At 38.8% G+C, this 22690-nt stretch overlaps 1 protein-coding gene across 1 annotated transcript in view; it reads right to left on the reverse strand.

Annotated features, from left to right (window-relative positions):
- Positions 1-22690, reverse strand: part of cstpp1 (centriolar satellite-associated tubulin polyglutamylase complex regulator 1) — a 283345-nt gene that overhangs the window by 5249 nt on the left and 255406 nt on the right. Inside the window, exons 6-7 of the mRNA XM_072272685.1 lie at positions 8980-9169; positions 6168-6277 (exon numbers count right to left, since the gene is read on the reverse strand). Of these exons, the coding sequence (XP_072128786.1) occupies positions 6168-6277; positions 8980-9169 (300 nt within the window). The remainder of the gene's footprint in view (positions 1-6167; positions 6278-8979; positions 9170-22690) is intronic.

Genomic DNA, 22690 nt, shown 5'->3' on the forward strand with positions numbered 1-22690 from the left:
AGTGTTCAGATTCCACAACCGTGTGAAAGGGATAAAAATGTTAAATTTTCATATGTCAGAAAGAGTTAAACATTTTTTATTAAGATGGACTGATTGCTGTTCCAATGAATCATGGAATCTCATGAAAAAGAAGGAGACATAAGCCCTCTTTATATATTTAAAGTGAGGATAGTAGGCTCTTGATTAGTAAGGGTTTCATAGGTTATGGGGAGAAGGCAGGAGAATGGACTTGAGGGGAATAATAAATCAGCAATAATCAAATAATGGAGCAGACATGATGGGATGAATGGCCTAATTCTGTTCCTATGTCTTGTAATCTCTTGAGATTTTACAAATAGATATCCAACTTGTCACTCAGACCCCACAATTATTACAATTTGCCTGATGCTTCACTTTAATCAGCTGATTTTTCTTTTGTTGAAGAACATGCGGTTTAACACTGACTTTCACCGTAAGATCAGAATGCTCTGCAATATCTTCCACATTTGCATCCTTATTTTTTATAATTTTTAATAGTTAAATTTTTAAAATTAAGAATTTGGTCAAGAATTCCCTAACATACGGATGATTGGGGATTTAATAATTAGCTCTAAAAAGGAAGTTTAACAGATCATTAAATAGAGTGACATGGTAATCTTTTTCCTGTTCGTCTTACAAAATGTAGTACTTCTTTGCAGACTAAGAAGATTCTGCAATTCTGAAAATAAATAAGACACTTAGCTTACCACACGGGACTGTCTATAATGAATATTACATTTAAAATTGTTCCAGAAAGCAATAATTCAGCATTTCCAAAAATGAATCTTGTATGAAAATGTTTGTCACAGTTCTTGTTCTGAACTGTCATGTTTCTGGATTTGAGTATCATTCTGTATTACACTAGATTGTTTCCTTGTGCATTCAATTGAGATGATAAATTTTCCATAAAACAAGCCAGCATTTGAGGCAAACCCAATATAATATTTGACGAATTTTATTGTAAAATAACAAATTAATTCAATGAGAGAGCAAGTATTAACATGCTGTAAAAGTTACCAGAAGACCAAAACAGTATCTCAATTTGATAAAATGAATCTTGCTCTTCGTTGATCTAAGAAGAGTAATAAGAGTATTCCACCATGTGTCACGAAAGATTGGTGATCACGGATCTGATTCAAATTCTTGAATACACCAATTGGCTGTAAGTTACTTTATTAAGAAATAAAACATGTCCAAACAATTATAATAAATGGCAGATTCAAACCTAAGGTTCTAGGTGAAATGATTGCCTCTGGTTGCCATGGGAAAACAGAAAGACTTGTTTCAAGCAGAATGATTTTCAAGGTGGGACTTTGCAACTTAATTGGAAACATCTATCAGAGGGAATTTTTCTGCTAATTATACGGTGTTACTAACATAAATTTTACCCACTTGAAACTAGTATAATAGCTAAAAATGTTTTTGTACTTCTCTTTAGCCAGAGATGAAATGATAATAAGCCAAGATGCATTCATGCATTGAAATCAATAGACAGTCATATATGATTGCGGATTTACAGGCTGAGATAATTATATACTTAACACTCATACGCCCAAGGTTCTTCATTGTTTTGTATGGTAAGCACTATTTGCGTAATGCCTTGATTATAAATGTCTCTGGGTACAAATATACTTTTCCCATGTAAAACTGTTACAGTTTCCAAGTTTTAAATATCCAAGACAAGTTTACAATGTATAGTGTTAATTTCTCTTGCAGAACTTGGAAGTCATCACTCATTACAAGCGGGGAAATTGTGGTGACATATTAAAGCTATTATTTTACATTCTGATCATGCTTCAAGCTTGATTTCTGAAAATAAACTTGTTTAACCATTCTTAGCAATGACATGATAATGTGATTCAGATTTCCAGCCTTTACAGCACTGCCATTGGGTTTAGTTTTTCAATAATTGACCTGTACTAACCACTTCATTTGTAATGAAATTAGCTTTTGTTCAAACTTTGTAAGCAATATAAGATAAGGTTGCTCTATCCCAGCAATGTAAAATCATTTAAAATTACTTGCTTTTGTTTCCCCTCTTATTTGAAGGAGTTCCAGTGGGTTTGCTGGACTTGCCTCTGTAATTACAATTCTTGGCTTTAATCTTGGAGAACACTGATGTGATTGATTGACACTGGGATTGTTTAGATATGTAAAGAATGGTGTTGGACTATTAACTACCTTGGTCCAGGACTGCAAGCAGTTGCAAATTATTTTTGTGAGATGTGGAAAAGGGCCATTAGATCACTATATGGCTAATGTATAATAGATATTTAAGAGGGATCTAGAAGATCAAACTACTGGTTAGACTAATGCATTATGTGGGAGAAGTTCCAAGACATTTTTTTTTGCTCAGCTGCCTTTGGAAATTGGTATCCAATGCAAACTGTGGAGCATATGGATCCCTTCTTTGTAGAAGTCGGCATCTTGGACCTCCAGAAAGTGGTCCACAGCAAGGGTGATTGATAAATTCGTGGCTTAAGGTAGAAGGAGATGAGTTATTAACTTCAAACCTTCTTCATTTTCACTCAGAATTGAACTGCACGTGCATGTAACGACAGCTGTATAACTTGGACCACTTTCTGGAGGTCCAAGACGCCGACTTCTACAAAAATGCTCCATGACCGCTGGACTAAGTGTGTAAATGTAGGAGGGGACTATGTTGAAAAATAAATGTGCTAAGTTTTCTAAAATTGACTCCTTCTAACTTAGACCATGAACTTATCAATCACCCCTCGTATTTGAGTAATCTTGTATACCTATTGTCTGATTAAGCATTCTTGTTCACTTAAATAATTTATTACAGGTAATATGTAAAAATTCATGAATTGCCTACATCATCACACTATTGTGATATGCGCGCACCTCACTCAAAGTAAAACAGGTAGTTAGACTCTCATTTCCGGCTCTTTTGTTTTCCTTTTAATTAGTTTAATGCTTTGAAGTAAAAAAAATGAAGCAAGAAGCAGCAAATTAAAAAAAAACAGTTGAACATATAGAGACGGTCAAGTTGAAAAAGGTAGAAAACAGAAGAATTCACAGGTTCATAAATATTGAGTACTGGCTGATAATAATTATATCTTATCTGAGGAGAAGATGGCAGCGCGCAGCAGCCACTCCAGTGAATGATACTGTAATCTGTCAAGTAGGGTGCCATGCACAATCCTGATTTGATGGAGACAGACGTGAGAGTACGGAGGAACATCTGGTGAAACTTCTGTAATGCCTTCTTTGCTGCCGCAGCTACTGTGTGATCCAGAATCTCCAGAGGAGGAGGCCCCGAGTCCTTGGCTTTGCTCGTTGCTTGGCAGCCGGGGCGGGGTCGAAGTGCTCGGCAGAGATGGTGCTCAGTGTTGGAGGGCTGGTCAGAGGCTCGAAGTTTTCGTACGGACTCAGAGTCGGTTGTGGTCGGGTGCTTCCAATGCATCGACAGTTGTCGGCGCCTGGAGGTTTACGGCAGGGAGAGTTTCTCCCTTTTGCCACCTGCTATCGGGACTATCGGGAGTCGTTCGGAACTTTGAGACTTTTTTTTACCACGCCCATGGTCTGCTCTTTATCAAATTATGGTATTGCTTTGCACTGCTGTAACTATATGTTATAATTATGTGGTCTTGTCAGTGTTAGTCTTTGGTTTGTCCTGTTTTTTTTGTGATATCACTCTGGAGGAACATTGTATTATTTCTTAATGCATGCATTTCTAAATGACAATAAACGAGGACTGAGTGTCCTCATAATCTTAAAAAAAACTTAGCAGGTCAGGCAGCATCTATGGGAATTAACACAGTGCATGCAAATCATATTGGCTTATGAAACATTTAATTAGTTGGCAACATTCACTGGTGAATTACTGCAGCATATTTTTAGATTTACTAAATACAATGGATTCTGGTTAATTGGGACCAGTACATTTTGACCTAATTAAATGGCTGTTCCAATTAGCCGAAGTTTCATGGAAATAGTTACAAAGGTATAAAAAAGACAAACTACCATTTAACTGAGTAACAAATTATGCATTTAAATGAAATACAGAAGAAAATTAGAACAGTGGTCCCCAACCACCAGAGCATGCGCTACCAGGCCGCAAGGAAACGATATGATTTGGCGATATGAGTCAGCTGCACCTTTCCTCATTCCCTGTCACACCCACTGTTGAGCTTGAACACACGCGAGGTCATTACCCGCGCGTCATCCATGTCAGCGCGGGAAGGAGATCAACTCCTCGAACTTGCAGATGACGGCGGGCTGAAAAGTATGTTTGACATAACATCCCTGCCGGCATTCTGGATCAAAGTGGAGGCTGAATATCCTGAAATAGTCACGAAAGCATTGAAAATGTTGCTTCCATTTCCAACATATCTCTGCGATGAATGTAACAAAAACTAAATTGCAGAATAGACTGGACATAAGGAACCCCGTTCGAGTATCGCTGTCTCCCATCACCCCTCGATAGGACCGTCTTGTTGCAGGAAAACAAACCCAGGGCTCCCACTGATTCGGCGATACTGGTGTGTTGCAATGATTTTATATGTTCATACGGGAAGATATGTGCTGTGTGTTTAATATCCAAACATTATTTAAAATGTTATGATGCTATTGATTTATATAACTATATAACAATTACAGCACGGAAACAGGCCATCTCGGCCCTTCTAGTCCATGCTGAACGCTACTCTCACCTCGTCCCACCGACCTGCACTCAGCTCATAACCCTCCATTATTTTCCTGTCCATATACCTATCGAATTTAACTTTAAATGATAATATCGAACCTGTTTCTGACACTTCTACTGGAAGTTCATTCAACACGTACTTCAAGCTCCCCTGTCCTCCCCTGATAATTGACTTATCGCTATATTCATGCGAGGAAAATATGCGCTGTATGTTTAATATTAAATTCGTTAGATAAACCCTTTTAAAAACGAAATTGAGTGTATTAGCCACTTATCACCGATATTCCGGTCGTGATTGACACCCCCCATCGAACAGAATCGCCAAAAACGATTTGTAGAAAAATAATCGGCAGGTGCCCGCATGAGCAGTTCACGCATGCACACTGGTGCCCGCGCAAGGCTTCATGGTCTTTGTAGTCTTTCTCTTGGTAAACACAACGTATTTGACTGCTACTCTTGTCCGTTGGCAATCCTACACGCCCCCCCCCCCCGGGTGTCGGCCGGTCCGCAGTGCTAAAAAGGTTGGGGACCCCTGAATTAGAACACTGTCAATAATAGTACACAGTACTATAAAACTGTCTATGAGTTCTTAATAGTTACCTATGGTGGAATTAATCCACTATATGCTGGCACGTTCTTTTGATTGACTGTAAATGAACAAAATCAACTCAAATACCTAATGCAAATAATGGACTGCTTTCATCAATGTTTTTGACAACTGCATCCTCCAAGTCTTCATTTTCATTGTAACATTCAAGATGATTGTCGATACCTTCAAATTCTTCATAGTTCCTAACATGTTGAAGCAGTGAAATTGTTACATTTTCGCTCCCAGCTGTTTCTAGCATCACCAAGCCTGAATGCTTGAAACTGCAGTGGGCCAATGGTTCTGAATTGTCTTACTGCTTAGTTCTTACCAACTATCAGTGACAAGAATCACTGCTTTTGAAACACAAACACATGCAACTGAAACCATTTAAAAATTGTTCACTCTAAGTATGGTATAGTGTCTAACGGACATGAGTGTATGCAGCTGACACTAGTTAGAAACTATTCAGCAGCAGTCCCCTTTCCCAATTAAGCAGCATAGTGTCCCAAATAAATGAAGGGAATCCCAGCTGTTTTCTTGATTAGTTTTTGTTTTTTAAGCTGTCCCACATAAGTGGCTGCCCCAATTAACCGATTACCCACTGTATATATGATTAAGGATATTAAAATGAAAAATATCAGGAGATATTATACAATAGTCAACTTTAACATTTAACTAAGGAATTGTCTAATGCCTTCAGCTGATTAGCAATTCCCAAAAAAAGTCAAATGGGTCTCATCTAGAGCTTCTCACTAGAATTCTCATTGTTGAAATATCTGAATATGTGGTTCTTTGATGTGCTTGGTAAATTTACAACACATGTATTGCACAGCTTCTAAACCTTTATTTTAAATTCCAGAACTCCAAAGGTGTAGCTTAATTAGTACCTACCCAATTTGTAGTTGATTCCCTCATGTTTTACAATGGCCATCAGAAATCCAAAGAACGTCACTCGATCCACTTTGTGGAGGATCTGCTCAAGGTATGAAGTTGGTGGGTAACTGTAAAAGTAAATGCATTGTGGTTCATAAGCTTTCATTTGTATTTAACTAAATAAATTGAAGTACAGTATAGCATATTCCCTTAAAATGTATAACTTTTTCAAATATCATAGTTAAAAGCTGACATTGTAACAAAAGTGGTGTGAGATATCATAAATATGTAGAAATGGTACATTAACCCCAAATCAGTAGTGCTTTGCATCACCTGATGCTTAAATTGTAACAATGTTTCCCACTCTTTGAATTTACATAAATTGAATTCTTTTAACTCTACTAGAAATATTTCACTGCCAAAATTTATTCTAAGCATACAGAACGTGTTATTAAAGAATTTTGTTATAAGGAGGTTCAGTGCAGAAAGCTGTGGCACACAAAAAGTCTTTTTAGCAGATAAAGGTATTCATTTGACTTATCTAAACATTATCTTTTGAAAGGAATAGGCCTATGTAATGGGAAACCTGGAGAATTAGACTAAACATTTTTTTTCTAGGATTACTATCATTGCTGGAACAACAGCTATCCTTTAAGTCATTTGGCTATTCAGAAGAGCATAAAATGTAGCCAATGGTTTCATTCTTTATTCTGCACAATACTAAGAAACTTATTATGTTTAGAAGAAGAATTGTAGTGTATTTTAATGATTTAACATAGATCGCTTTCATTCTGAATAAACTGCTTGAATTTCTTAATTCAAGTGAGAATCAGTCTGGGTCAAATTGAATTTTAACACAAAACCTAGCAGTGTAAATCCAGAACTAAAACCGGTTCTGCTTTACCACAGAATGTATAGTTTAACAAAAAGGTTTCATTGTACCAGTTTGGAGCAGATAACATCCTGATTTAGAAAGAGGATCTTGGTAACAAAAGCTCCGTTCATAACGATGCAGTAATTTAAGGCAAACAAAATTGTCTATGACCGTTTTCACAAAATATTAATTTCAGTGAACTCCATTAAAAGATTTTCTGAAGCAAAAGGAGGTAGAGCATGGTCTTGTTAAGTTAACAGCCTGCATCTTGTTACTAAACATTTGCTATCCTCCAATTTTCTGGTACCGCTCCTGTGGCCAGTGAGGACACAAAAATCAATGGCAGAGCAATCTCTTCCCTTACTTTCTGTAGTAACCTGAGGTGTATCCTGCCAAGCTTGGGTTCTATCTGTGCAATGGCTTTCAGAAGTTCCAACATAGTCTCTTTCTTAACCTTGACATGTTCCAGCACATTAGCCTGTTCTACGCAGACCACAGATCCCACTCACTATGTAATAATGAAGTAATGTATTCATTATGGACCTCCCCTCCTCCTCCGACTCGAGGCATATGTTTCCTTTTTTCTCCCTGACTGGTCCTACCCTCACTCTTATCATCCTTCTGTTCTTAATGTCTTGGAGTTTTCCCTAATCCAACTTGCCAAAGCCTTCTCTTAAGCTTCCTGGCTACCTTGTAACTCTCAAAAGCCCTGTCTGATCTTTACTTCCTAAACCTTAAACCCTGTCTGATCTTTACTTCCTAAACCTTACGCTTCTTTCTTCCTCTCCACCTCTCTTGTCAACCATGGTACCTGAACCCTACCGTCCTTTCCCTGCCTTAATGGAACAAGCCTCCCTTTGTTTCCTAAACAACTTCCATATTTCCATTGTATATTTCCCTGAAAAAACTCCCAAGTTCCTGCCTAATAGCGTTGTAATTAGTCCCCCTCCCCCCAATTAAATACTTTCCTATACCGTGTGCTCCTATCCTTGTCCAGAGGTATGCTAAAGGTCAGGAGTTATCTCCGAAATGCTTGTCCACCGAGAGATCTGTCACCTCACCAGGTTCATTGCCTAGCACTAGATCCACTATGGCCTCTCTGCTCACTGGCTTGTCTACATCTTGTGTCAGGAAAACCTTTCTGACACATCTAACAAATTCTGCCTCATTTAATCCTTTGCACTAAGAAGGTGCCAATCAATATTAGGGAGGTTGAAATCACCCATGGCAACAACCCTATTATTTTTTGCACCTTCCCAAGATCTGCCTACTATTCTGCTGCTCAGTGTCCTTGCTGCTATTGGGAGGGGGGGGGGGCACGAGAAAATTTCTATCCTACCTCATTGTAGAGACAAACTTATACAATGAGTGAAATAGTTAGGGCATTAAACCATTTCAAAGAAGACAATAGACTGGAAAAGTAAAAAAAAATGAGAATTTGTATCAGAAGGAATCGTGAGCTTGCGGCTATTGTGAGATTGGTCCCAAGTTGTAATTTTGCATTTTTTTTCTCAATATTCCTGATTATTCAATACTGCTAGCACAGTCCTGGATGTTGCATGTGAATTATGAAGGAAGTAATATGACTAGTGAATTACAAATCAAAAACAATTCAGCCAATCCATTCTACTGGTTCAGCCACAAATAATGATGAAATATAAATCAGTTTGAGATTCTCGGGAAGCCGATATAAATGCTTATGACAATAAAAAAGAAAAATGATTAACAGCTGGATACCATGATTTAAGTAATCGAATAAGTATATAGAAACATAGAAAATAGGTGCAGGAGTAGGCCATTCGGCCCTTCGAGCCTTCACTGCCATTTATTATGATCATGGCTGATCATCCAACTCAGAACCCTGCACCAGCCTTCCCTCCATACCCCCTGACCCCCGTAGCCACAAGGGCCATATGCAACAGTCACAAAAATTACTATTAGAAAGATAATACCTACCTGTGCTTATACCTATCACAGAGTGTTTCCAAACAGTCATAAAACTGGGATGCATCAACACCCTCTTGAGTTGGTGAATCACTAGTAGGTGACTGTGATTGTTCAATTGAAGAAGTTGGCACAATCACAGTATTTGGATTCTTTCCCAGATGGAGATCTTCGTAAATTGTAGCAATGCTTTCAAGAAATTCTGTATGTTGAAAATAATTCAAGCAGAATAATTTTGTTCATGAGTACTGTAGTAGTATATTATTGAATCACATGTATAAAAAAAAACTCGTGTTTTCTGGTTTCAGAGGTGTAGAAGACATGTAAAACAGTATAAAAATACATTCTGAAAAATGTCTGATGAGCATATTTCTAATAAATTAATACAAAATGGCCCCAATGTTATAGTTTCAAACTGTATATTACAATTAAACAGTAATGCAACCTTCTAATGAATCAAATCGCAAGCTAACAAAGAAAACAAGCCATTCCCCACATTTTTTTAAACTTCTTGCCTAATTTTGAAGTCCATCCAGGACCTTGCATCTCTCTACCTTAGTATTCTGTTCCAACTGTAGTGGGGAGATAGGATATTTCTTCAATATCGGCCTTCTAAACATATGAGCACAAGAAATAGAGCCAGAAAAGGTCATTCAAAGCTTGCTCAATCATTCAGTGAGATTATCTTTTACTTTGGCATCACTTTCCTGTATTAACCCAATATCCCTCAATTCTATGAATATGAGAATTCTATCAGTCTGCTTTAAATAGACTTGGCCTCTGAGTCTACATAGTATTCTTGGGGCCTTGAATTTCAAACATTCACTACACTGTGCTTGAAGTAATCTTTTCTCGTCCCAGTAGTGAATAATCACCCCCTTTTTGAGACTGAATCCTGATTCTTCACACACCAGTTAAGGAAAATATTATCTCTACACCCAGTGATATCACCTCTCACATTCTGCATTCTACAGCGTATATGCTCTGTCTGTTTAATCAGGCATCATCCTCTACATTGCAAGTATATCCTTCTTCCAGAAAGGAGATCAGGCTTGTACACCACCCTGCAGTTCAATCAAGGCTCCACATAATTTGACTAAAACATACTTTCCCTTGTATTCAAATCTTTGTGCAATAAAGATAAACTACTTGTTTTCCAAATTGTTTGCGGTACCCACAAATTAACATGCAGTGAATCATGAACATGAGCAATCCCCCAGCTCCCTCTGGACACCAACACTTTTCAATCTTCCATCACTTAAAAAACACCTACTTTCTCCTCTGCTTTTTTAAATTGTCAATTTAACCAGGTTTTGGCACTAGCTACCATCTTGCTCTCAAATTCACTTGGACACTTTGATACTTCTCTCCAACACACACAAAATGTTGGAGGAACTCAGCATTTATAGAGGGAAATAAACAACTGATGTTTCAAACTGAGCCTTTTCATCTGGATATCATGAACAGCCAGAAATGTCGATTGTTTATTCCTCTATAGATGCTGCTTAACTCGCTGAGTTCCTCAGTATTTTCTTTTGTTTGTGGCTTAAGATTTCCAGTATTTATATTGAAAAAAACAGGTAGCTAGAAGGAGGGTATGGGGTGGCACTGTTGGTAAAAAATTAAGTCAAATCCCTAGAAAGAGGATGATATAGGATCAGAAAATATAGATCCCCTGTGGGTAGGGTTAAGAAACTGCAAGGGTAAAAAGATCCTGATGGGAGTCATATACAGGCCACTGAATAGTGGCCAAGATGTGGGATGTAAATTACAATGGGAGATAGAAACGGCATATAAAAAGGTCGATTTTACAACAGCGAAGAGGGATTTCAATGTGCAGGTAGATTGGAAAAAAACAAGGTGGTGCTGGATCCCAAAGTTGCCCCCAGAAGTTCCAGAATTTGCAGAATGCCTATGAGATGGCTTTTTAGGGCAGCTTGTCATTGCGCCCACTAGAGGAAAGGCAAATCTGGATTGGGTTTTGTGTAATGAACCAGATTTACTTAGAGAATTTAAGGTAAAGGAACTTTGAGGAGGTAGTGATCATAATATGATAGAATTCACCTTGTAGTTTGAGGGGAGAAGATAAAGTTAGATTTATTACTATTACAATGCAGTAAAGGGAATTACAGAGGCATGAGAGAGGAGCTGGCCAAAGTTGATTGGAAGGGGTCACTAGCTGAGATGACAGCAGAACAACAATGGCTGGAACTTCTGGGGGCAACTTGCAATGTGCAAGATAGATACATCCCAAAGAAGAAGTATTCTAAAGTGAGGATGAGGCAACCATGGCTAACAAGGTAGGTCAAAGACAGCATAAAAAGAAAAGAGAGGCTTTAATGTAGCAAAAATTAATGGGAGGTTAGTGAAGCTTTTAAAATCCAACAGAATACAATTAAAAAAGTTATAAGGAGAGACAAGATGAAAGATGAAGGTATGCTAGCCAATAATATAAAGGAGTTAGCAAAAGTTTTTTCAGATATATAGAGAGTAAGAGAGGCAAGAGTGGATATCAGACCACTGGAAAATGACACCGGAGAGGTAGTAGTGGGAGACAAAGAAATGGCAGATGAACAAGTATTTTGCATCAGGCTTGATGTGGAAGACACTGGTAGTATGCCAGAATTTCATGTGTCGGGGCAGATGTGAGTATAGTTGTCATTACTAAGGAGAAAGTGCTTGGGAAGCTGAAAGATCTGAAGGTATATAAGTCACCTGACCAGATGGACTACACCCCAGGGTTCAGAAAGAGGTAGCTGAAGAGATTGTGGAGACAGTAGTAATGATATTTCAAGGATCACTAGATCCTGGAATGGTTCCAGAAGACCGGAAAATTGTAAATGTCACTTCACTCTTCAAGAAGGGAAGGAGGCAGATATTATAGGTCAGTTAGCTTGACTTTCATGGTTGAAAAGACGTTGGAGTCCATTATTAAGGATGAGGTTTTGGGGTACTTGGAGGCACATGATAAAATAGGCCAAAGTCAGCAATGGTTTCCTTAAGAGGAAATTTGTTTGACAAATCTGTTGGAATTCTTTGAGGAAATAACAGGCAGGCTAGACAAAGAAGAGTGGATAGATTTTGTTTATTTCAGAAAGCCTTTGAGAAGGTGCTGCACATGAGGTTGCTTAACAAGACAGCCCATGGTATTACAGGAAAGATACTAGCATAGATAGAATATTGGCTGACTGACAGGAGGCAAAGAGTGGGAATAAAGGGGGCCTTTGCTGCTTGGTTGCTGGTGACCAATGTTCCTTCTAACTTGTAAAGACCAGTGTGCGCAGAAATCTTGTGCTGTGCATTTTTTTTGCTACTAGCACTGAACATTATATATAGAGATACTCTTTTAACAGCTACCAAAACACTGTCAATAAGAACTTTGATCTCCTCTGGGTTTGATCACTTTCGCTCTCGTTCATCTGCACTCTCACAAAAGATACGCAGCAGGCCTGCAGTGGGTATTGAAGGATTTTCTCGCCGGAGCTTTTGCACCCTGTCCACATGTGATTAGCTTGCTAAATGGCACTTTTAAAATTCAAGCTTTCACTCCACTTCTTCCCACTTGCAAATCCTCCAGCAACTTTTGCACCACAACAATACACACAGGTAACACCAGTTTCTATGTAGTACGTAAATATTTCTCGTAGCTGTACGATCCTGACCTCATGAGCTATCAGTGTAGAAGTTTCTACTGTTTCATTAATTCATTCTACTTTAAATGAACTAGCAGTTCCTTTGCACTTCACGCCCATTGCTTCTTTGGAATTTGACATTGTGAATCCAGAATTTCTTCAATAAAGAAGTTTCAATAAGCTAGTTCTAAAATCTGCAGACAAATCATCACAAACTCCACATTGTCAACACTGTCCGCATCAGAAAACAAAGAAGGAAATATGATTGTGCATTATTGTGAAATATACTTAACATGCCAGAGGTGATAACCTTTGTGTGCTGGTAGCAAAAAAATGTGTGCGCGCACACGCGCACATGTTAGAGAGAATATTACTAATGATTGCTGGTGTTCTGCAGAGGTCATTATTGGGATGCTCTTTTTTCATGTTATATGTCAATAATTTGGATGGAGTAATTGATGGCTTTGTGGCCAAGTTTGCGGACGATACAAAGATAGGTAGGCTGTAGGCAGTATTGAGGAAACAGGGTGTTTGCAGGACTTAAACTGATTGGGAGAATAGGCAAAGAAGTGTCAGATGGAATATAGTGTTGGGAAGTGCATGGTCATGCATTTTAGCGGAAAGATTAGACTATTTTCAAAACGGGGAGAAAACTAAAAAGTCAGAGGTACAAAGGGACTTTGGAGCCTTTGTGCAGGATACCCTAAAGGTTAGCTCGAGGTTGAGCTGCTGGTAAGGATGGCAACTACAATGGTAGCATTCATTTCGAGAGAACTAGAATATAAGAGCAAGAATGTAATGCTGAGGATTTATAAGGCATTTGTCAAATTGCACTTGGAGTATTGTGAGCAGTTTGGGCCCCTTACCTATGAAAAGATGTGCTGGCATTGGAGAGGGTCCAGAGGACGTTCACGAGAATTGTTCTGAGAATGAAAGGGTTAATGCATGAGGAGCATTTGATGGCTCTGGACCTGTAGTCACTGGAGTTTAGCAGAATGGCGATGGTGGGGGGCGAGGGATCTTATTGAGACCTAATGAATATTGAAAGACCATTTCCGATAGTGGGTGAGTCTAGAACCAGAGGGTATGTCCTCAGAATAGAGGGACTTCCATTTAGAACTGAGGTGAGGAGGAATTTCTTTAGTCAGAGGGTGGTGAATCTGCAGAATTCATTGCTACAGACGGCTGTGGAGAAAAGTTACTGAGTGTATTTCAAGAGGAGCTTGATAGATTCTTGATTAGTCATAGTGTCAAAGATTATGTGGAGATGACAGAAGAATGGTACTGAGAGGGATTATAAATCAGCAATGATGGAATTACGAAGCTCCTTGATGAGCTGAATGGCCTAATTCTGCTCCTATGTTTTATGGTCTTAATGTCTTACTTCCAGAGTCTCTTGTGTTCTCTCACTTTTCTGGATCTCTGTCTCCAGCTCAGGAGAGCAAAGTATCCATTGATATCTATATGAACCCACTAACTGCCACAGCTACCACAATGACACCTCTTCTCATCCTGTCTTCTGTAATGATGCTATCCCCCTTGTCAGCTTCTTCAACTCTCCCACATCTGTTCTGAAGGTGAGGCTTTCTGTTCCAGTTTTCTTGAAATATCTTCCTGTTAGAGGAAATGTAGCTTCCTCCCTATTGTAACTGAAGGAACCTTCACTACATCTTCTCCACTTTTTGGATGTCTGTTTTAATCATGACAAGACAGCGTAGAGATATAATTTCATTAATTTCCCTCCACCTCCCCCCCACCCAACCAGCCACCTCTTTCAGGAATCATGTTCACCATTTCCACCAGCTGCCATGAGATATCAGCCACACCAGTCATGTCTTCCTCTCTCCCCATTTTTTATGTTTTCTGCAGGGATCACTCTCTTCATACTCCCTAGTCTGATCATTACTCCCCATTCACCTGGATGTTTCCCTTGCAAACATAAGAGATGAAATATCCGTTCCTACACCTTCTTCCTCAAAACCTCTTAGGGACTTTAAACAACCCTTCCAGCTGAAGCAGAGATTCAGGGGCACCTCCTCTATCCTCATTTATTGCATTCTGTCCTAGCACTGTGGTCTCCTTGATATCAGCAAAACTAAGCAACCGTTTTGCAGTGCAACTGTGCTCAGTACACAACAGACATCTTGAACTTCTGGTGGCACATCATTTCAACTCCCTTCCCACTCCCTCAGCAACTTGCATGTTCTTGATCTTCTCCATTGCCAGAGTGAAGTCAAAAGCAAATTAGAAGAATAAAACCTCTTATTCCACTTGGGTAGCCTACACCCCAATTGTATGAACATTGAATTTTCTATTTTCATGTAACCTACATTCCCTGTGTTCCTTTCTCACTCCTGCTGGTCTAACCATGGCCTCTGTTCATCTTTTCTCTTTTTCCACAACCTCCAACACCCTCCACTTACACTTATTACCTAGATTTGCAACCCTAAATGATTCTATCTGTCTGTCATTCCACACTTACCCACTTACTTTTCTCTCTACCTTCCCTATTCCTTCCCACATCTGGTTCCATCTGTCCACCATCTCTCACTTCACCTAGTGTCACTATCACCTGCCAGCTCCTGCCTTGCCTCTTTATACTGGCTATCTTCCTTCAATATACTCTGTCCTGATACAGAGTTTCAATCCGAAATGATGACCATCCATTTTCCTTCCTGGATGCTGCCTGGCCTGCTGAATTCTTCCAGCAGTTTGTTTTCTTCCTTTACCTGTATCCTAGAGCCATCCTCTTCACAACCAACACTGCTCTGCACTACAGTATCAGAAAAATTAGATGCATTAAACTCCCTCACTCATTAAAATTATTAATATAGATAGTGGAGAGTGAGGGTCCAAGCAATGATTCCTGTAGTACCAAACTAGTCACAGTGTAGCAACCTGAAAATGATCATCTACTCCTACTATATTTTCTGTCCATTAACCAAATCTAAATCCACACCAGAAAATTATTCACAACACCTCATTTCTCCAATTTTGTTTCATTACCTCAAGTGACTTCTTATCAAAGACTTCCTGAAAATCCATATATAACATATTTACAAATCTACCCTCATCCTTTCCACTACTTACAACCTCAAAAAAGAGAACATATTTATTTCTTAAACCAACGCTTCCTGCTAAATCCAGTTATGTTGAGTGTTCTGCTATCATTTAATTCTAGAATCTAGTACTTGACATCAAGCTAATTGGTCTGCAGTTCCCCTTTCTGACTTTTTTCTTTCTACAGAATTAAATTTTCTCTCTCGCAACCTATGGGACATTTTCTAGAATCTATGGAATTCTGAGAAACAACCAATGCATCCACCATCTCCACAGTCATTCTTTCAAAATTTTGGGAAACAATTATTCATTTTCTCAGGAATTTATCAATTTTCAGTCCTGATTAATTTCTCTATAACCTTTTTTCACTATTGCTAATTTCTTTCATTTCTTGATTTACTGTGAATTATTCTTCAAGACGTAAGATTGTTTAATATCATTTCCAATACACAAATGTAAAGGAGAACAAAATTGTTACACTGCATCCAGTGCAACACAAAAAACAGTAAGATAAAGAACGCAATAATAAAAAGCACAATAAATATAAATACATAAGATAGTTTACAAGCATAGATTGATTGTTTGTCCATAAAGTGACAGTAGTGTCTGTCCATAAGGTGACTGACAGGAAATGATAAAGTCGTGGTGGTTGGGGCTTGGAGGGGTGGGTTAGAGGGTGGGAGTGTTTGATTAGCCTTACTTCTTGGGAATAGTATCTTTTTTATTTGAGTCTGGTGGTCCTGGCGTGGATGCTACATAATCTCCTCTCTGATGGAAGTGGGACGACCAGTCCATGAGCGCGGTAGGTGGTATACTTCATGATGTTGCTGGCCCTTTTCCGGTACCTTCCTGTATCTACAGTATGTCCTTGATAGCAGGTAGGCTGGCACCAGTGTTACATTGGAAGGGTTTGACTACTCATTGTACAGCTATCCTGTCCTTCGCGGAGCGTTTCCATACCATGCAATGATGTAATTTGTTAGGATGCCCTCTACTGCGAATCTATAGATTGACTTGAGTACAGATGAGCATGGTCCAGTTCTCTTCGGCCTCCTCAGAAAGTAGAGGCGCTGTTGAGCTTTCCTGAATGTGTAGAGCGTGTTCTGAGGCCATGAGAGATTGTGAGTGATGTGCACTCCCAGGATTTTGAAACTGCTCACAGTTTCCACTGCTGTGCTGCTGATGTACAAAGCAGTGTCAGTAGCACAACTTCTACCACCAATACTTCAGGGGGGTTTCTGCATCTTAAGATATTTGTTTTATTTCTCTACCAATTTCATATGACCTTATGAGATTTCTCCTTTCTCAGTCTATAAAGAAGCCGCCATTTTTCCTGCGCTTTTTGATACCCTTTCTCATTGGATTACTTTTGTATTCCAGTTCTTTCTTTTTCAGTTTCTTGGTCTTCCTTTTGTGAAATTCTGAAATATTTTCAATCTTGAGACTTCCTGATCTTTCATCAATAGTTCAAGATTTTCCTTTTAAGATAATACTGAATTTACCTTTCTGTTGGCCAAGGCCGGATCACTTCCTCACTTGATTTTAGCTGCTTTAAAAGGGTTATACGTTTGTTGTGAATTGTGTAATTACGAGTTGAGATACATTAATTCTTTAAATATTATGCGTTGTTTGCTTACTGTCATACCGTTTAATTCCAAAGCAAACACAAGAGTTCTTTTTGCTTAGAATTAAGACCCACGTGTCATCCTTGATAAAATAAGCCCCTTAACTACTGGGCTACTAATTAACCCTTTATGAATGCACAATCCTATCTAAAGTACCCTTGAACATCTCTAGTTTCAGTTGCTGGCTATGATATCAATTTCCAAAGTCCAGGATTTCCTTCTTAAGGCTTTAGGATGCTTCTTGAAGCCCATCTTTATACGAGTAAATATCAAGTTTTGTTTACCAACATGTCTATGAACACTCTGGGGGTATGAAGTCCATGACAGGTGTTGCAAAGATCTAAGTGAATTTTGGTTCTCGTGATCTTAACCACTTCAAAGAGTGAAGATATGGACTTATCTGAAGATTGAACATCAGGAGAATAATAGGTTATATTTCTCTGCTTATCTTAGTTTATGAAAGGGATACCATATTATTTATTTTCTCCTCTAAGTTATATATATTAAACAGCTTTCATGATTTACCTGATTACTTCATTTTCCAATGTGAATAGGCAAAATTAAATGTGTTTTCTATTCTTATCCAGTTTAACTTTGAGGCCTATTAGGGGATTCCAAATTAAGCAGCTAAGTTAAGAACAGGCCTAGGTCATTTAGTTTCATTTAGTGTCCTACCATTCAATTAGATGTCTATAGCTTCTAGTCTTGCATCAGATTCATTAGAAAGACCTGCCCTTTACATTTCCAGACTTACTCTCTCTAATCAGAACAAAATTTACAAGCTGTTTAGACAGTCCACTGTTAATTATATATTATATTCTGACAACAGCCGTTAGGCCAATAGGTCGACAATTCCCTGGTTTCCCGTTCCTTTTTAATCAAAGCAACTGAATCGCACTCAAACTGAAATTAGTGGTGTAATGTAAGGAAACTATAGCAACTTTCATGAATTTAGGATATCTCAAAATGTTGTTCAGTTAATCAAGTGCTTTTGGACTATAATCCCTACAATAGTTCAAGGATGCATACATTCCTGCCAAATTATTAGATCCCTTTGAATTAGTGGCCAGATAATCTGTTATTGGGACTGGAACAATTTTTGAAGGATAAGTTTTGAGAGGAAGATGTCTCTGCTCTTCAAAATGGTTTTGCAATCTATTCAACTTTCATGTGAGATGAAAGACAGGAGCTTAACATCTCACCTGATTTACAAGGACCGTTCACACTCACTCTCTGTGCTTCTTTGGGCGAGTCAACCGAGATTAGGGGCTTGAGTGATGAGAATGGTGCTTAAATCAAAAATCGCTATTGATTGAACAAACTTGATATGCGAGATAGGGATAAGGAGGGAGAGGGAGAAGGAGAGGGGAGGTATAGAGAGGGTGAGGGATAGAGATAGAGAGAGGGAGGGATAGAGAGGGAGGGACAGACGGAGAGAGGAAGAGGAATAGAGAAGGGGAGAGGGATAGAATAGGAGAGAGAGGGATAGAGAGTGTGGGAGAGGACAGAGAGAGTGGGTTAGTATGGAGGGAGAGGGAGGGAAGACAGAGAGAGAGGTGAGGGAAAAGGCAAAGAGAGAGCAAGGAGAAATAGAGAGGGCATAGTGAAGAGCATAGAGGAAGAGGGCATTTGGGGGAGAGAGGAGGGGAGGGAGGTGAGGGGGAGTGGGGGAGAGGAGGGGAGGGGGGGTTTACAACATGTAGTTAAAACTGCCCAGTGCATCACTGGCACCAGCATGTTCCATAATGAGCAAGGACATGTTACAGAAAGGTGCCTGAAAAAGTCAGCAATATAGAAACACAGAAACACAGAAAACCTACAGCACAATACAGGCCCTTCAGCCCACAAAGCTGTGCTGAACATGTCCCTACCTTAGAACTACCTACGCTTTATGTATTTTTCTAAGCTCCACATAGCCATCCAGGGGTCTCTTAAAAGACCCTATCGTTTCCACAAAATACTCTGCAGATGCTGGGGTGAGTGTTACCCTATCGCTTTCACCTCCACCACCACCGCCGGCAGCCCATTCCACGCACTCACCACTCGCTGCATAAAAAAAACTTACCCCTGACATCTCCTCTGTACCTGCCTCCAAGCACCTTAAAACTATGTCATAGTCATAGTCATACTTTATTGATCCCCGGGGAAATTGGTTAGATACTTTATTGATCCCGGGGGAAATTGCCCTCTCGTGCTAGCCATTCCAGCACTGAGGAAAAGCCTCTGACTATCCACATGATCAATGCCTCTCTTTATCTTAAACACCTCTATCAAGTGACCTCTTATCCTCCATCACTTCAAGGAGAAAAGGCCGAGTTCACTCAACCTATTCTCATAAGGCATGCTCCCCAATCCAGGCAACACCCTGGTAAATCTATCATGAAGGATCCCATCCACCATCCTTAAGGATGGTTTGTCCCACTTCCATCAAGGAAGAGGCTATGCAGTATCCAACTCAGGATCACCAAACTCAAAAACAGTGACTTCTCCCAAGCTATCAGGCTGCTCAACACCTCTACACATTAGACCAGCCTACCACTCTCCGAGCCACCACTACTTTACCATTTTTATTGTGTTTTAATTGCATTCTTTATGCTTCTTGTCCTTTTTACAATGCTGCATCGGATCCGGAGTAACAATCATTTTGTTCTCCTTTACACTTGAGCACTGACGAATGATAATAATAAGTAATCTTGAATAGTAAGAGTTCTGATATTTATGAAAATGGATCATTTTCCTGATCCATGTAAACTACAACAAAGAAAGTCACACTGTGGGGAAAAGGGATGGATGTAGTAACACAGAATCAGAATCAAGTTCATTCTATCACTATATTGCAGGTCATTCTACACTACATTAGTAGTGGGCAAGTTGTTGAACCGATACTATTGAGGGAGACACACTTCAATCAAAGACAATCGGCACATAATTGTATGGGAAGATCATATTTCATTTATTTAATTTATGTTTTTAAGAAAGTAACAAGGAGTTTTTGATGAATGCCAAGTTTTAAATCTGGCTTTTCTTAAATTTATCATGGAAGTAGAAGCCCGCTGACTCGAGTGACAAATTGTGATTAAAAATCAGTTCAGTGGCAGAAAAGTTCATCATTCACACGTGTCAAGAGGTTGTATGGGGTGAGGCTGTGCAGGGCTCAGCACTAGGTCCTTGATTTGTGTGTGTCCACATAAATGAACTGGAATAAGAATTAAGCCAATAATAGGGATTGTGTTGTCAGACAGGAAGAAAGTTCTAGGCTACAGAAATATATTAATGAACTAGTTACAAGGACACAGAAGTGGGAAATAGGATTCAATATGGAGAAATGAGAGTTGGTAACTTTAGGAAGGAAAAGCTTCCTTCCCAAATGGTGGGATAGAAATATTTGTATATGTCTACAAATCTCAGAAGATAACAGGTAGTAGATACCCTGATTAAGATAACAATTTTGATATGTGAAAGATGGTACAGCACACAAAATTAGAGAGGCCATTTTAGAATTATACAAAAGATAATTAAGGGCACTGCTAGAGTTCTGTTCATCACAATTGCTTGATTGCACCAGAGGGAACACAGAGGAGATTTAATAGCATGTTGCAAGGGTTGAAGAATAATAGTTGTGGCAGCAGAATGTCTAGACAAAGATTACTTCCTCCTGAAAAGATGAAACTGAGAGAAGATTTAACTCTGGTTTTAAAAAAAATTGAGAAATATTTGTTGATAACTCTTCCTCTCTGCTACATACCTTTTACAAGCAGCATTGAAGAGTATGTCAGCACTCTAAACAATGAAAACCATAAACTGATCTAATTTCGGCCCATAAGTAACTGGCACCATGCACACTGACAGTATCATTAAGTGTGGGAAAAAAGAGGGAGACACAATATTAACATTAGAGCGAAGATAATCCTGGAGAGGTGCCCTGTCCAATTACTTGCTAGGTAAGATTTCAACAGAAAATAGGGCGGACAATTAAAATATGTACCGATTAGGCACAAAAATCCAGTTTACATGGATTTGAATGCAGTTTCCTGATCATTCAATCACAATTTTCAAACAACTGTTAGGTTTCCTCCAGGTCTTCCTCTGCATCAAAAAAAAAGATATAAATTTATTCAATAATGCTGAGAAACTATAATCTCTTCATTCCGGTGGAATCCTTGTAAATCTGTACACCTTTACTTCAGCTTTGACATCCATTTGTCAGCAATAGAGACCAGATATGTAGTCAGTACTTCAACTGTTACAGAAGGTGTGTAAACACATGAAAAAGCTTCATTATTTTTGAAATGTGTACACCCAGAAATAAATCCCAATGCTAGCATTTTAACTGCTGACTAGTGATTCTGGTTTTAATGATTTATTCACCTCCAATGTTTGGTAGCTCTGTAAATTATTTTCCTTCAATTATCTATCCAATTTCCTTTTGAAATCCATGGCTGGTTCTGTTTTCACCAGTGCCACAGGCAATGGATTCATGAGCAAACCACTCCTTGTGAAAAATGTTTTTTTTGGCATTTTCTTTTTTTTTGTCCATTCCTTCCCCAGTTCATGAATCATTCACCAATGTGTACAGCTTCTATCTATTTATCATATCTAAACTTGTGACCTATCAAATCTCCTCTCACCCTTCTGTCTCCGAAACAAGTAACACCGGCTTTTCCAGTCTAACCATTTGGTGGCTATCCATCATCTCTGAAACCATATTAATGGATCGTTTCTGTGCTTGCTTCAGGGATTTTATATCTTTATTAAAGTGAGGTGACTGGAAATGGACACCGAGCTCCAGTATTGGCATAACCATAAATATCATAAAATTCTGATGGAGTCTCCCTATTTTTCTACTCTGTACCTTTATTTAAGAAGCTCGGAATGCCATTCTAACCAGTCTCTCCAGTATGTCCTGCATCTTTCAAAGATTTATGCATGTCTCCAGGTCTTTTGTTCCTACATAACCTTGGAACTATGTCATTTGATCTATCTGGTCTCTCTTCACTCTTTTTGCCAAAGCATTACTTTCTCTAGTAAATTTCATCAGCCCATTGGAAATTCAATGGCATTTTTCAACCTGTACTATACTCTTGTGCCATGCAACAAAGTTTCCCCCACCTCTCCATGTCATCTGCAAATTTTATACAAGTTAAAATCAGGAACATACAGGCGAATATCAATTGCCTCAGCACAGAACACTATCTTCTTCCTTGCTCTCATCTCAAAAACATGACCAAGTTATTAATAGATACCAAATAGAACACGAGATATTAAAAAGGAACCTGGTTCAAGTGTTAACCTTTGAGAGGCAACAATGACCATCATACTCTGATCTGAAAACAACTGCCTACCACAATGCCTATCTTTAGCTGATTTTTTTAATAAGTATTGTCATTGATACATCTGTTCTGTGGG

This window comes from Mobula birostris, chromosome 11 (assembly GCF_030028105.1).
Source record: "Mobula birostris isolate sMobBir1 chromosome 11, sMobBir1.hap1, whole genome shotgun sequence".
Lineage (NCBI taxonomy): Eukaryota > Metazoa > Chordata > Chondrichthyes > Myliobatiformes > Myliobatidae > Mobula > Mobula birostris.